The 14,827-nt window shown below is 42.7% G+C and overlaps 1 protein-coding gene across 3 annotated transcripts; it reads left to right on the top strand.

Moving 5' to 3' along the window:
• Nucleotides 1–2,059: 2,059 nt before the first annotated feature.
• On the top strand, nucleotides 2,060–11,753 carry KRR1 (KRR1, small subunit processome component homolog). 3 transcript variants are annotated; one of them, XM_019514752.1, is made up of 10 exons: nucleotides 2,060–2,170; nucleotides 2,814–2,989; nucleotides 3,535–3,669; nucleotides 3,999–4,124; nucleotides 4,209–4,292; nucleotides 7,728–7,784; nucleotides 8,953–9,123; nucleotides 9,299–9,376; nucleotides 9,490–9,583; nucleotides 10,790–11,753. In XM_019514752.1, the coding sequence occupies exons 1-10, from the start codon at nucleotides 2,077–2,079 to the stop codon at nucleotides 10,924–10,926; spliced, it is 1,152 nt and encodes a 383-aa protein (XP_019370297.1). In that variant the 5' UTR covers nucleotides 2,060–2,076; the 3' UTR covers nucleotides 10,927–11,753. The 3 variants fall into 3 exon arrangements, with proteins under 3 accessions (XP_019370297.1, XP_019370296.1, XP_019370298.1); XM_019514751.1 differs by having other exon boundaries at nucleotides 2,811–2,989; XM_019514753.1 differs by lacking the exon at nucleotides 4,209–4,292 and having other exon boundaries at nucleotides 2,811–2,989.
• The last annotated feature ends 3,074 nt before the right edge of the window (nucleotides 11,754–14,827 follow it).

The raw sequence follows: 14,827 nt of genomic DNA, 5'->3' as shown, positions 1-14,827 counted from the left end.
AGGTGTTTAGGGTTTACCTTTTTGCCATTACAAAAAAAAGGGCCCCGGGGGGGGGGGGGGGGGGTAATGATATGCCACAGCCCCTTCCCCCCACCACCAGCCCTGCCAGTGCCCTTCACCCCCAACCTGAAGTATCCTGCCACCCCTGTTCCCTGCAGTGTGTCCTGGCACCACCGGCCCAGCTATTCAGACTCCTGCTGCCCCTGAAAGGTGCCCCCACTCCTTTCCCCCATTGGAGGGGCAGGCACATCCTTCCCTTCCCTCTTTCCCCTCCCCCCCAAGCCCTGGTGCTGGCAAGCACCCACCCCTCCCAACTTACCATCCCTTCCACACCCTCTGCCCCACACACAAAAATACACATGCGTGCCCTGGCCCTCTAACCCCTATGACTTACCTGCATCCAGCTGCTTCCACCACCCTGCCTGGTTGCATGCTGGCCACGTGTGTGCATCCTGCATCCATTGCCCTCCCCCCAGCCTTGAGCAGCTCCTTGCTAGGGCAACCTGGAAAAAACTTTGAAGCTGAGCTGACCAAAATCCTGGACATTTAATTATATTAAAAAAAACCTGCCCAGATGGAGATTGGGGGATCCAAAAAGAGGATGTGTCTGGGAAAAGCTGGATGTATGGTAACCCTAGCTGGATAGAAACAGCTAGAAAACTGTTACACACTTTCAAGCATGAACTTCGTAGGTGGTTGGTTCTTTTTATTGCTGGATGCTATTTCTATGGTGTGATAATTAGTTTACAGGTGTGGCTGGTCTCTATTTATTGCAGGATCAACTAGTTAATTACATGACCATTACTTTGCACATGTGGCCAGGCTTCCTTTGCACCTGGCCAGTCTCAATTTATTGCACAATACACCACGAGCTGGTTAAACATGTGTAATGTGTGGCAGGGCCTTGACTGTAAATCTCTTGTCTGTCCTGCTGCCACTCAGGCCTTGCCAGCTGGCAGCAGCAGCTGCCCACTTGGTGGCACTCTTGCTTTGCTCTGGGTGTTGACCTACACAAATACAAACCTCCTTCAATGCTGCTCCCCCTACCACAGCTTGAGCCAGGGCAAGCCTGTCACTGAGGGTGGTCCTACACCTTTACTGTGACATTGCCTTACTGCAGAGATGGTTAATTTCTCTGCATTAGCGATGTGTAGGGGGTGCACATGGACCCCCGAGCTTGGTGGTGTACCCCCGTGCAAAAAGTGGTGTCTGTGTTGCCAGTGGTACCTCCTGCTGCCAGTACTAAAGGTGGTGGCTGTGGGTGGTCCCTGATTGGCACTGCTGGCAGTCTGCAGGTAGTCACCAACTACTGGCTGGTGCTCACCCCCCCTCCTGCTGCCACCACAGCAGCCATATGCAGGACCTCCCTGCTCACCCCCACCATAGGCCAGCCGCCTACGAGCAGTCGCTATGCTCCCCCAGCCTCTCGGGACACATGGTGTTTGTGTGTCTCGGTGTCTATAGATGTGGCCCTATTAGGCTGCAGGAAACAACTCTGCAGCAGGGTCAAGGGTTTTCCGTGTGTGGTGACACGGATAGGTGCTGTGGTGACACGGATAGGTGCTGACATAGCAGCTGGGGCTCCCCCCCCATCCCTGGAGCCTCCTCACCCGCCAGCCCCTCCGCAGCCGCCTGAGCCCTGGCCCCTACCGACCCGGCTCAGCGTCCTGGGCGTACGTGTAAACGTGGCGCCTGGGGGCAATAAACTCCGGGACTGCGTTGGCCAGTATATTGCTTTGCATGACTGCGCACGTGTAGATGCACCCAGGAGCAGCGCGCAGGGGAGCCCGGCACGGGCGCGTCTTGTTTTTTCTCGCGGCCTGGGGCAGCGCGAGCTGCTCCTCACGGGAGGGGTCGCGGCTGTGGCAGTGGTACAAAGCCCACGTGCTCCACCTCCGCTCGCGTCAGCAGCCCCAGGACCGGGGACTACCACCCTGCTCACACGGCTCCTGCGCGCACCAGTGCCCAACCTGGAGTTCCCAGCATGCACTGCGGCGGGGCCGGGCGGCTCTTCCGGTCACAGCTACACCACTTCCGGCGCTGCGTTGGGGGAGGGGTCAGAGCGTGGCAGGCAGCATGGCAGTGGCAGTGACAGTGGATGCTGGGACTGGGAGCGGGACCGCGGCGGCGGCTCGGGCCAAGCGCCGCGCTAAAAAGAAGGCGGGAAACGGTGATGTCCCGCGGGCGCGGGCGGTTGTCGGGTTCCGCCCCTCCCCGCGGGGCCGGGGGCGCATACGCGGGCCTCGTTCTCCCCCTCTTCCCGGGGCTGGGGACTCTGCGACCCTGTGGGTTGCCTGCACCGCCTTGCCCTTGCATTGGGAGATGGAGACACTCAGCATCTCCCTTAGCGTGGGTCTAATACACCTCTGCCCCTACTGGGCCCTGGTGCACATGCTTTTAGGTGTGCCTAAGCTTAATGTGCTTCAAAGTAGTTGAAGCACACGTTTACACATGCATGCGCAAAGGGTCATTAATGCAGACCGACTTGCGACTCAAGTTCATCCCGTGTCAATCAGTGTACACAGTGTTAATGCTTCTTAGCACATCTGCATGTGTGTTAAGGTGCTTTAGCTGTGCCTGCTTAATTTTGATGCTTTCTTTTGCAGATGTCAATTTTAGGCACAAGTAGCCTAAAATCACCATTTTTAAGGCACATTAAGGGTTTGCACATATAGACTTACACCCTGAATGCCCCTTGAAAATGGCTAATGTACCTTAAATCGGCACATTATGCACCCATTAAAAGGAGGAAAAAGGCAGTTGGTGATGGAAAGAGAAGCTCTCTAATGCTGGCATGTTTTTGTCTGTAGTGGTGGATGAATCGCAGCTTCTCACTGTCCCCGACGGCTGGAAAGAAGCGCCCTTTACAAAAGAAGATAACCCAAGAGGACTTCTAGAAGAAAGCAGTTTTGCAACTCTGTTCCCAAAGTACAGAGAGGCTTACTTGAAAGAGTGCTGGCCACTGGTGCAGAAAGCCTTGAATGAACATGTATGAATGACTCTTAGATACTCATAGACTAACTCCTAAAACTGCATTTTGCTGTTTGAAAAGTTGATTGCAGTTATGCAGGTTACTTAGTCTACCTTCCTGTGTGGGTTCACTTTATTTTGATGGCATTCTCAGTATGTATTTCCAGATGCGTGTGTACCTTAAGACCTGAACAATCTAGTTCTGCAGTTGAAGTTAAGAGGTCGGACTCCTGAGTCTGGGGAGCCCAGCTGAAATTAATGGGGACTGTGCGGAGCAGTCAGAATCCAGCTTGTAAACCGAATTGAGGTTCTTGTAGACTCAAATTGAACCACTTGCACAGGTCAAGATTGGTGCCTTTTCAAGCACTATTCAGGAATAAACTAGCTTGTTGCTCCCACAGACTTAATAATCTGGAAGTCAGTTTAGAAATGGTAGAAATCAAATGTATAGCATGAACATGTTTTATTTCAGGTATCCTATTTCTTTTGATGGAAAATCTTTAGTTTTTTCTTAAAGACGAGACTGGCTGCATGTGGCTGATGATTTGTTTTCAACTATTGCAGCATATAAATGCATCGTTGGATTTAATTGAAGGTAGCATGACTGTCACCACAACTAAGAAAACCTTTGACCCATATATGATCATCAGAGCAAGAGACTTAATAAAGCTTTTAGCAAGAAGTGTTTCATTTGAGCAGGTTTGTACAAAAAAACAGTAATTCATATAAAGTACTTAAGAGATTAATTTTAATATTCATATTATTTATCTTAAATTTAATTTAATATTTCTCATTTCAAAAGTTAGGGTTTTCAGTCAATTCAGTGGAACAGAATAAAGCATGAGCTTTGAAAGAGAACTGCGTACGGAATAATGAAGTATTTAACAGGGATAGAGTAAACTTTTCTTGGCACATGCTTAAGATGTAGTAATGAGTTTTTGCTTCATTTAGTTTAGTGCACTGAAAGGTGAGGATTTGCTGTAGGATAAACCATTTCTTGTATTTCTTATCTTTGGTTTTGCTTTTAGGCTGTGCGTATCCTTCAGGATGACACTGCATGTGATATCATTAAAATAGGATCTCTAGTGAGAAACAGAGATAGGTTTATAAAAAGAAGATGCAGACTTATTGGGCCAAAAGGATCTACTCTGAAGGTACATGATGCATGCACAATAATCATAAAGATTTTACCTGTGTGTCGGGTCTCCAGTTTTATACTTGTTTCCTTTTTTGCATAGGCCCTGGAACTTTTAACAAACTGTTACATCATGGTACAGGGGAACACCGTTTCAGCTGTTGGACCTTTTAGTGGGATAAAAGAGGTAAGCGTGTTTAAGAGGCCTGTGCCTCTAGCTCCATGATAGATCTTAGTCAACATCTTCCCAGCTCAGATCCAGCAAACTTTAAGCGGACCTAGAAAGCACCTATCTGTTTCTTAATGACAAACTTTTGAAAGTTTGCAGACATAAGCAGTTCTAGCACTTACCGACACCCGATCTAGGCAGTTTGGGTGTGTGGAGATCTGTGGCCTGTGACAGGGGCTGGGTTGTATCCTGTGACAGCAACAGATTGCCAATTCCTGCCCTAAGTGGTAGGTGAGACAGACTCCTACACCCATCAACCTTCCACATGATACCTGTGCCACTGTTTAATACAAAAGTAGTTTGTTGACCATAAGCTGAAGCATATTGTTGCTGCTAAATGGGTTAATTCATTACATATGCATGTATGAGTCTAGGGGTTTTGGTTATAGCCGTGTTGGTCTAAGGACATAGGCAGGCAAGGTTCTTTAAGTAGATGTGGTATCTTTTATTAGACCAACTAAGTAGTTGGAAAAAAGTTCTTAGCAATCTTTTGGGTGCAGTAGCCCTTTTTCAGGCCCAGGAAGTCTTTGCTGTTCTGAGACTCCAAGGAATGAGTGAATGAGTTTAGCTCTCTTATAAATATGTTGCTTTTTAATAAAATATAAATTGATCCATGTCCTTTGTAGACCATAAGAAGCAGAAACAATGCAAGGCATAGGCTTCATTTGGAAACTTAAATGGAAAGATACAGGAATTTTAAACTACTGTATTTACTCAAATGCAAGACAAGGTTGTATACAAGACAGTATAATCAGCATGGGGTAAAAAAAGCCCTGATCTCACATTGGCACACAAGGAGATCTCATTAACTACATTGTCTGTCATTAAACTGCTGCTAAAATCTGCATGTGTTCAGTAATGGAAAAATATAACCAACAGTCTGTTTTATTTTTAAGGTCAGGGTTTTCAAATTTGTTCTTCATTTCCATGTACTCAAGGAAAGCAGGGTCTGCCAGGAGCTGGGGAGGGGGCTGCAGGTGGAAGAAATATGGGGGGAGGCACAGGGCACGGTGGCTGCCTGATGTCCCAGATGCATTCCCTTCTATAGCAGTGGAAAGGGGGACAAATTGAAGGGAAATCTCCAATAATTAGGTTCAATATTTGAAAAATAGCAACAAATGTATAAATTTCTCATATATAGAATAATTATTGGTGATCATCTTGTATTCATGGTCATCTTATGTCTAAGTAAATATGTTAATTTCCTTGGTGTTAAAGGAAAACTAACCTTGATTGAATGTAAAATTGAGTTATAAATGCTTCAAAAGAATGTGTTGAAAGCAACTGTTTAGTGGAATTACACATTTCCATAGAAGACGATTGTAAACTTTTTTTTTTTTTTTTAAGAAAACAAAAGTAAATTCGAGAAATTTGGATTTTGCCCCTTTATATTGAAACAGCCACACTTTAGAGAGGCCATTAATGTAATGAACATATTTCATAGACATTAGGGCTGGAAGGGACCTCAGAAGATCATCAAGTCCAGCCCCACTGCCCAAAGGGGTCATAGGATCCCAGCAAGATAAGCATCCAATTTACTCTTGAAGGTGTTCAATGTAGGTGCTTGAACTACCTCTGATGGCAGGCTGTTCCAGACCATGGGGGCTTGGACAGTAAAGAAATTCTTCCTTATGTCCAGCCTGAAACGGTCTTGCAGTAGTTTATGACTGTTCGACCTCGTCATCCCTTGGGGCGCTCTGGTGAACAAACGTTCCCCCAGATCCTGGTGGTCACCCCTGGTAAACTTATAGGTGGCCATCAGATCACCCCTGAGCCTGCGCTTTTCCAGGCTAAAGAGGCCCATGGCTCTCAGCCTGTAATTGTAAGGTCTGTTTTCCTGATCTCTGATCATGTTCGTGGCTTTTCTCTGGACTCTCTCAAGCTTCTCCACATCCTTTTTGAATTGTGGAGCCCAAAACTGGACCCAGTATTCCAGCTGCGGCCTCACCAAGGCCAAGTACAAGAGGAGGGTGATGTCCCGGGATTTGCTTGAGAAGCATCTATGGATGCAAGCCAGCGTTTGGTTGCTCTGCTAGCTGCAGCATCGCATTGCAGGCTCATGTTCATCTTGTGGTCAGTGATGACCCCCAAGTCTCTTTCTTCCGTAGTGCTAGCCAACGTAGCACTGCCGAGCCTATAAGGATGCTGCAGGTTTTTCCTCCCAAGGTGGAGAACCTTGCATTTTTTGGTGTTAAACGCCATCAGGTTCTAGTCCGCCCATTTGCTGAGCCTGTCCAGGTCAGCCTGGATCGCCCTCCTGTCTTCTGGCATGGATGCTTTGCCCCAAAGTTTGGTGTCATCGGCGAACTTGGCCAGTCCGCTTATGACTCCAATGTCCACATCGTTAATGAAGATGTTGAACAATGTGGGTCCAAGGACAGAGCCTTGGGAGGACCCCACTGGTCACAGGACATCATGATGATTGACTTCTGTCAATTACCACCCTTTAGGTCCTACCACAGAGCCAATTTCCCAGCCAGCTAATCATGGTGGACCGAAGGCCACAATTGGCCAGTTTCACCGGAGGTGATCATGGGATACCAGATCGAAGGCTTTTTTGAAGTCAAGATATATGACATCAATCTCTTCTCCCTTGTACTGCTGATAGGTCACCTGGTCATAGAAGGAAATGAGAGTGGTCAGGCAAGACCTACCAACAACAAACCCTTGCTGGCTGTCCCTTAGGATGTTGGCGTTGGCCAGTCCATTAAGGATGGCCTCTTTAATAAACTTTTCTAAGATCTTCCCCAGGATAGAAGTTGGGCTGATGGGCCTATAGTTAGCCAGATCCACTTTCCTCCCTTTCTTGAAGATAGGCACCATATTGGCATTCTTCCAGTCTTCGGGCACTACACCAGAGCGCCAGGAGTTTTCAAAGATCCGTGCCAGGGGCTGGGCTATGATGCTTGCCAGCTGCTTGAGTACCCTGGGGTGTAGATTGTCAGGGCCAGTTGACTTGAAGGTATCCGGCCTCTCAAGGTGTTCCTTCACGAAGTCAGCATTGATGGAGGGCAGGGAATCTCCCTCACCCAGACCTCCCTGTCCTGTCGTGGACATGGGCATCCCATGGGACTGATGAAAGACTGACAAAAGGAGGCATTTAATAGGTTGTTTTTTTCCTGGGTGTCAGTTGTCCCATCTGATAAGGGGTCCAGTGTTGCCCTTGCTTTTCCTCCAGCTCCCACATATCTGATTATTCTTATTCTAAATATATTTACTCAAGTTACCAACACCGTCTAAGATAGCTAATTCAAAAAGGTTCAGAGGAGGATTTTTCTTCTAACATTTCACCGGTACAAAGGAGTTTGAAAGTATTGTTTAATATTTATTATGTTAGTACAATTTATAATGCCAATGATGTGTTCAATTTCCTTTTATTTTTTTATAAACTAGGTTAGAAGAGCTGTTTTGGACACCATGAAAAATATACATCCCATATATAATATTAAGGTGCGTGTAGTTCTGTTCATATGGACTAGCTGGCTCATTAACTCACACCATACATGTGGTTACCAGTCTTTCACTCCAAATTCTGTTCCTTGCAATAAAGCATCTTTGTTAAGTATTCATATGATGCCTTATTTTGAGAATTTCTTTTATGTTGCACCTTTTAAGAAGAATATATTTCCTTCAGATTATCTTGAAATAAACCTTAGTTGTGTACGTCAGTAAAATAATAATAGCATCTAATCAAGTAGTAAAGGAAAACTGTATGTTCATTTATATGATAGCCAAGTTGCCTTGATTTATGTGTAAACTAGAATACTTTGGGCCCTTAGGACTTAATTAACTACTAAATTGCATCTTAAGTAGCAACGAGGCTGCAAGTTCATGCAAATAATGCTGTAATAAACTAGGGAATAAGCCACCGAGTTGTTATACAAAATGTGTAATAACTTTGTAGCTCATTCCCATCATGCCTTAAATTGAATGTGTGGCCAGGCTGACTGGTGCTTTGAGCTGGGTGCGCCAGGCACTGCTAAACTTTCTACTTACTAGTCTAGGGGAGCACTGGCAATAGAATGTGATTAGGATATGGTCCTTAATGCCACAGTTGTGCCTCCTGCCATGCACACGTAGGATGGTAGGGCATTATTCTTGTGTTTGTGGATTAGATCCTATCAGGTGACAGTACATGTGCTGGGAGGCTGCTCCAATGCACTGTTATAACAGCATGTTAGAGCAGAATTGATTGAGTCTGCTGGAGCGTGGTGATTACCACACTCGAGTAGACTCCAGTGTCACATCCCCATGCTGAGAAATGGCAGTGTGGGCACTCTAACTAGCGTGGGGATGCTGATGCACGTGATGCTCTGGCCGCTTTTAATTAGAGCGGTAAAGTGCTGGCCGCGTGCCCCCCCCACAACTCCCAGAGTGTGTGTATAAATGCCCTTTATACCTTTAATTGATAGTCTGTCAGGGGCCTTTGTCCTTCAGTCTTAGCGCAAGTACACTCTAGTCTCACTGCTTTTGCTTAAAGCAACCTAGTATTCTTCTGTGCTTTATTGTAGTAATGCTTAAAGTAATGCAATTTAGCATATATGCCAACAGGATTTCTGTGGTGCTACAGTGATCTTGTTTTTAAATATTTCTTTTTACTATTTTTTAATTATTACAGACTCTCATGATTAAAAGGGAGCTATCAAAAGACCCTGAACTAAGAGGACAGAGTTGGGAAAGATTTTTGCCGCGGTTCAAACACAAGAACTTGAAAAAACGCAAGGAGCCAAAGAAGAAAAATATTAAGAAGGAATACACACCATTCCCACCTCCACAGCCAGAAAGCCAGGTTAGACTGTTCTGCTTTATTTCACAGAAAGCTAAAGGGGCTTGACCATCTTGCTCCCAGGTAGCTTGTGACTGGGAGCCTTACTCAGTTGATACCTGTTATTGAGAAGTCTTAGTTTAAACACCTGGCTACATTTTCTTCATATTCCATAAATATGTTTTTGATTGTGTTACAGATTGATAAAGAATTGGCAAGTGGAGAATATTTCTTGAAAGAGAGCCTGAAAAAAAGAAAGAGAGTAGAAGAGAAAAAGGTAAAGTTATTTTGATTTTTGTTTTCGCTTTTATCATACAGGTTAGTCATATTCTCGCTTTGTTTTATGTGCTTGGCAACAAAAGTTTTTGACCATTTTTCTTGTAATATTAGGCAAAACAAGCAGAAGCCATTAGTAGAAGACAAGAGGAAAGAAACAAAGCTTTCATCCCACCCAAGGAAAAGCCAATTGTAAAACCTAAGAAAGGTAAGTTTTATTTCCTGTTTTAAAACCCTTTCTGCTGTTTTGTCTGCTGTTCCTTAGTTTAGTGGGTGGTAGTATAGAATATGAAAATTCATTTTGTGGCAAGAAGGACCAGCATAGGTCAATTTCACCAACTAAATCCATTAGTGGAATTGCAGATAGGTAGGGGTAAATAAAATATCCAAGAACAGTGTTTCTGTAGTTTCACGAGGGTCCCCTGGATCACAAATTTGTTTCTTACTTCAGCTTTTGGGTATTAATAAGTAGCAATGGAAGTGTATTCACTGTGGCATACTCATGCTTTTTTTTTAATTTGAAAGAAATGACCAACTTTGTGGATGGCACTTGAAATATAAAGACAGATTACAGCAGAAGGTATAGCAGGGTTAGTCCCCCTTAGGGATTAACTGGTCAGGGAGATGAGCTTTGTAGGCAACAATCTACTTTGTCAAATGGGGAATTACATTTTAAGATACTGTGTATGATACATTTACCTCTTTATCTTCCTATATAAACTACAAGAATATTTTATATGTTAGGGAAGAACTGGAATCCAAAAGTGCTGGTTCATTTTTGTGTAGGAATAAGTAGTAGTTTATGAAAAATAAGAACGCTTTGTGCAAACTCATGATTCTTACCCCACGTGAAAGTGAGGGGAAAATGCTAGGGTCTTCGTATGCTCTGATATGCTTAGTATAAATATACTTTTAATAATATCACTACTGTTCTTCTGCACAGGTCCATGACTGGTGAATTAAAATAAAGAGAGAAAAAATCCCACAACTCGTGCCCTTCCTCCAAAACTAAAAACCAAACAAAACACCTCTTTAAGGCATTTGTGGAACTGATGGAAGTTTTAGCCAGGCAGCACATCCCTTAAGTTAATTTTTGGAACAAAAATGCATTCAGGCTTTGACAGGTGTCAGTTATTGTGTCTCGGTGCAAAGTCCATCATCTGTTCTCAGATGCCATTTAAAAAAATGGTTTCTAATACATGTTATATTCTATCAACTCTACCACATCCAGCTATGGAATAATGTTAGAATAGTTTAAAAAACCTTTAAAATTCTGCACCTTGAATTTTATTTTTCTTAGAGACCACTCAGGGTGTACAGATATGGACTTGCTTTGTAGTCAATTTCTAGTGTATACTTAAAAAAAACAGAATGGATGACTGATTCTCTTTTTTAACCCTTTCTTTTTACATAGCTTCTACTGAAACAAAAATTGATATTGAAGCTATCAAGGAAAAGGTAAAGAAAGCAAAAAAGAAGAAGCTGGGAGCACTTACAGTGGAAGAAGCCAAACTAAAAATTGCAGCAGATGACAAGAAAAAAAAGAAATGATTTATTTGGGGGACCAACATTTTGTACTGTATTTTGCGAAGAAACTTTTTGTACACTGAAGGTATAGGACTGGGGTTATCAACAATGCTATGCTGCCTTGGAATACAGATGAAAAGACTAAAGAATACATCTTTTTTCTGTTATGCACATGCTGGGAATTTATGAACATAAAGCAACAATTTTAAAATCTTCAAGGCCTGAAAAGAAAATATTTTAGTTGCTTAGGGGGTGACAAAGCAGGTATGAGAGAGGTAAAATAGTAACTTTTTGTTCATTTTATCGTCTCCTTGGGAATGATCCAGAGTTTATAGCATAGTACAAACATCAGGATGGGGATTCAGATGCATAATATTAATCAAGAAGTCATAAGAATTTGATGAGAACATGATTTACAGGAAGCATTTCTGTAAGGGAGAGGCGGAGTACAACATGTATGAAGATAACATTTGTATGAGCATTTAAGTAGATTGTCATATATTGTATGTTTCTATCAGAGCTAATAATTATTTTTGCATAACTGTGTTGGTGTTATAATACAATGTTACGTCCCTTTTACCTATTCATCTTTTGCTCCTTATACATGATTGAATGGTATTGCTTTCTAGCAGTCCCTGAAAACGTATTGCTCATTTTGTGGAAACAGATTTGAAGCAAACTAAGTATTTGGAAAAAAAATGTAATGTTCGGTAAAAACTAGTTGAGTGAGATGTCACACCTTAATTGAGCTAAGAAAGACAAGTGCAGGTGTGAGAAGCATACTAATCAAAGTACAGCCTTTCTGGAATACTGGATGATTGCCATGCATAATTTTAAAATGGCATTAAAAACAAACAAGAATCAACAGTAGAAGTCAGAAAAGGATTGGTTGATGTCACTTTTGAGTTGCATTGAAGCTGTGATTCACATTTTTTTTTTAAATTTCAGTCACTAAGGCTGGGTATACAATGGCTTATTATTTGTGTTACTCTAACACCTACTAGTAAGTTAGGACCCCATGGTACAAATGTAACAGAGAGAGTGCCTGGCAAAAAATAGCTTATAATCTAAATATGGGACAAACAAGGGTCAGGAATCAGTGGCAGGCAAGCAGCTCATGCTAGCATCCTAACTATTGCTGAGTGTTTTTTACAGACTCCTGGCACCAGCACATTGTGGAGTGGCCTGGGCCCTGGGGACCACCAATAATCTCTTGCAAGCTGTATGCAGCCCCCAGGCTGCCAATAGGACAGCACTGCTGTGGGATATTAGCATCTGTTAACTGACTACTTTCATGTTATTGCAGTGGCAGGACATTAGTAGTGTCTTTGTTGTCTGTGTTTTTACGTGTGGTGTGTTTCAGAACGTCCTTGATATGTTATTTATTGTGCCTTGTATTTGGATACGGGGCTTCAAAGTGACAAGATGAGGGGGATTCCTGGACTGTTTATGTATGTAGAGGACTTGACTTGTTGTTCCAGAAGGCCCCTTTCAGTTCTTGTGTTCCTTTGCCTCCTAACTCACAGCATAATAGACAGACATATGGTCTACATCAGCAGTTCCCAGTCTGTGGTATACGTAACACCAGTGGTACGCAGACAACCTGTCAGTGGTACATGTTAATAAATTTATTATTATTACTGTATCTGACAGAAATTAGCTGGTGGTACTTAAGGTTGAATTGACAAATTTGCTCGTGGTATTTAAGGTTGTATCGTTTTAAATTGGTAGTGTGCAATTTATTTGAGTTTGGGAACCGCTGGTCTACATTTTTTCTGCAAAAGCAGAATTTTGGAACATTTGTTAAACTGACCAAAGTTTAATAGGAGTACCCCAATATCACAATACTGTCGAACTCAAACCTAGTTCTTATCCTTAACTTACTCAAAATATTGTTTATAGTGTAATTTATTATAGTGGTGGTTATGTAATTCGGTGTCTTGAGTAGCTTGTCTGCATTATGCAAAATATGGTGCCATGTACAAACTTATCATTTATTACCACTTGAACTTTACTTGGGTTTTCCTGGTTAGTAGGTAACCTTGACTTGGAGATCCACATGAATCACTGGAAGGGAATACCTAAAACAAAAAAAATCCTAATGCAATGATTAAGATGACTCTTAAGTTATTTTTATTAGATTAAACTTTAAGATACATGGGATGAGATACAGTACAGAAGCCTGCCCCCATGGAATTCTTGGTAGCATCTGGAGCTCTGGTTCTTTTGGCAAGTAATATATGAAGTTTGCCTTTCATTTTGAAAGAATTTTACTCCTGCTTTTCATCCTCTTTGTTCTTTTTGTAACCATATCCTTTCCTTAACAAAGCTTTTGTTTTTTCAAACAGATATTTGGGATTTTCTTTTAGTTTACTAAATGCAATTGAAGGTACTTACAAGATTAACAAGTCACTCTGTTCAGATGCCTGAGAATAATAGAGTTTTAAAACCAGGAGTAAATATGACAGTTACTTAGTGAGGCATCTGTGTAACAAAGGCACTAGATTCTCACTCACAAAGTAAATAACCAGATGTGAATGTGTGACCACTTGCACACAAAACAGTAACCAATCCATTATGCAATTTTTCTTCTTTTCAGGTTGGTGATCTCTTATTTAGACCAAGCAAGTAGCTTATGAAAATGGGGGAAAAAACCACACCCGTGATAAAAAAGCCCATATAGAGAGCATGTGTGTAATTGAAGAGACTGACAAAGAAACTTGATCTTGGAGGAAAAGGGTGTGCAATGATTAGGGACTGATCTAGTGAAGAATTGCATTGGCTAGTAACAAGCTCCTATGGCTAGGGTTCCTGTCAGCTGCAGCACTCCCATCCTGAGTGCATGGGGTATGCCTGCAGCTGTGAGTCCCATCAGCTGTGTGTGCCCCTGCAGCTGGGAGCCTCATCAACAGATTGGGCTCCCAGCCACAGGGGAGCACCTGGACACAAGTTCAGTTAATGGTGTGATAGGAAGGAGCTCATTGCACATTTTTTGTTGAATAATTTTGTGGCTTATTCCTTGTTTTATTACACCCTTGATTGATTGAACATGTGGCCAGGCTACAACTTAAAATATGATTAACTGGTTAAGCACTTAAGTGTGCAGTACAGGCCACCGAGGCAAAACTGTAGGAGCCTAATCAAGCAGGGAGGTACCTAGAGAATTTAGGTGCCCAAGAATTAGGCAGCAGCCAAGCAGGAACTTTCTCAATAGCAGTTACGGGCTTACATGGCTAAACTCAGCCTAAGGCTTTAATTGTCTCTAACCCAAAGTGCGAGTTGTATATGATGGGCTTTTATCCAAAGATTGCTTCAAAATCTTGTATGGTCTCTTTCCCTACATAATTTTTGTAATAAATACATACTGAACTGCTTTTATTAAATGTTAAATAGCTCATTCTGTGGACTGTGAGCATATGTGCATGTAGATATGTTCCGTGTAAGCTTTGGCATGGTGATTATTAACTCTCCAGTAGGAACAACCAAATCTGGATACCCAGTCTGAAGAAAATATTTTTCATTTACTTTGCACAGGTGCAAGTCAACAGATTGCAAGGCTGCGGAGATTTAGGTTATCTAATTGAAAGGCTGGGCCAGCTGAAGTGAAGTATCAGATAGTGTGCTTTCTGCAGTTAGTTCCAGCTGGAAATGGAAACCAACCTTTTTCTGTTGGTTTTCAATGATATCTATAGCTGCAAGTTGGATCTCAGACTACATCAATGGCTTGTGTGATAATTGTCAGATTCTTATGAGCCTGCACTGTATAGTACTTGATCCTTCATACGTTTTTGTTCTTTTATTGCATCTGAAATCTGCATCTCGCAACTCAGTTGTTACCCTTTGTTTTATTTCCATTTTTTGGCCATGTAGCTATAACATGTTGATGATTTGAATATTTTAAGCCTATGACACTTGGAGCATACTT

The sequence above is a fragment of the Gavialis gangeticus genome, unplaced genomic scaffold (genome assembly GCF_001723915.1).
Source record: "Gavialis gangeticus isolate Ggan-Ray unplaced genomic scaffold, GavGan_comp1, whole genome shotgun sequence".
NCBI lineage: Eukaryota > Metazoa > Chordata > Crocodylia > Gavialidae > Gavialis > Gavialis gangeticus.
The sequence above is the reverse complement of the archived record's forward strand: the minus strand, read 5'-3'. Positions and strand labels throughout refer to the sequence as shown.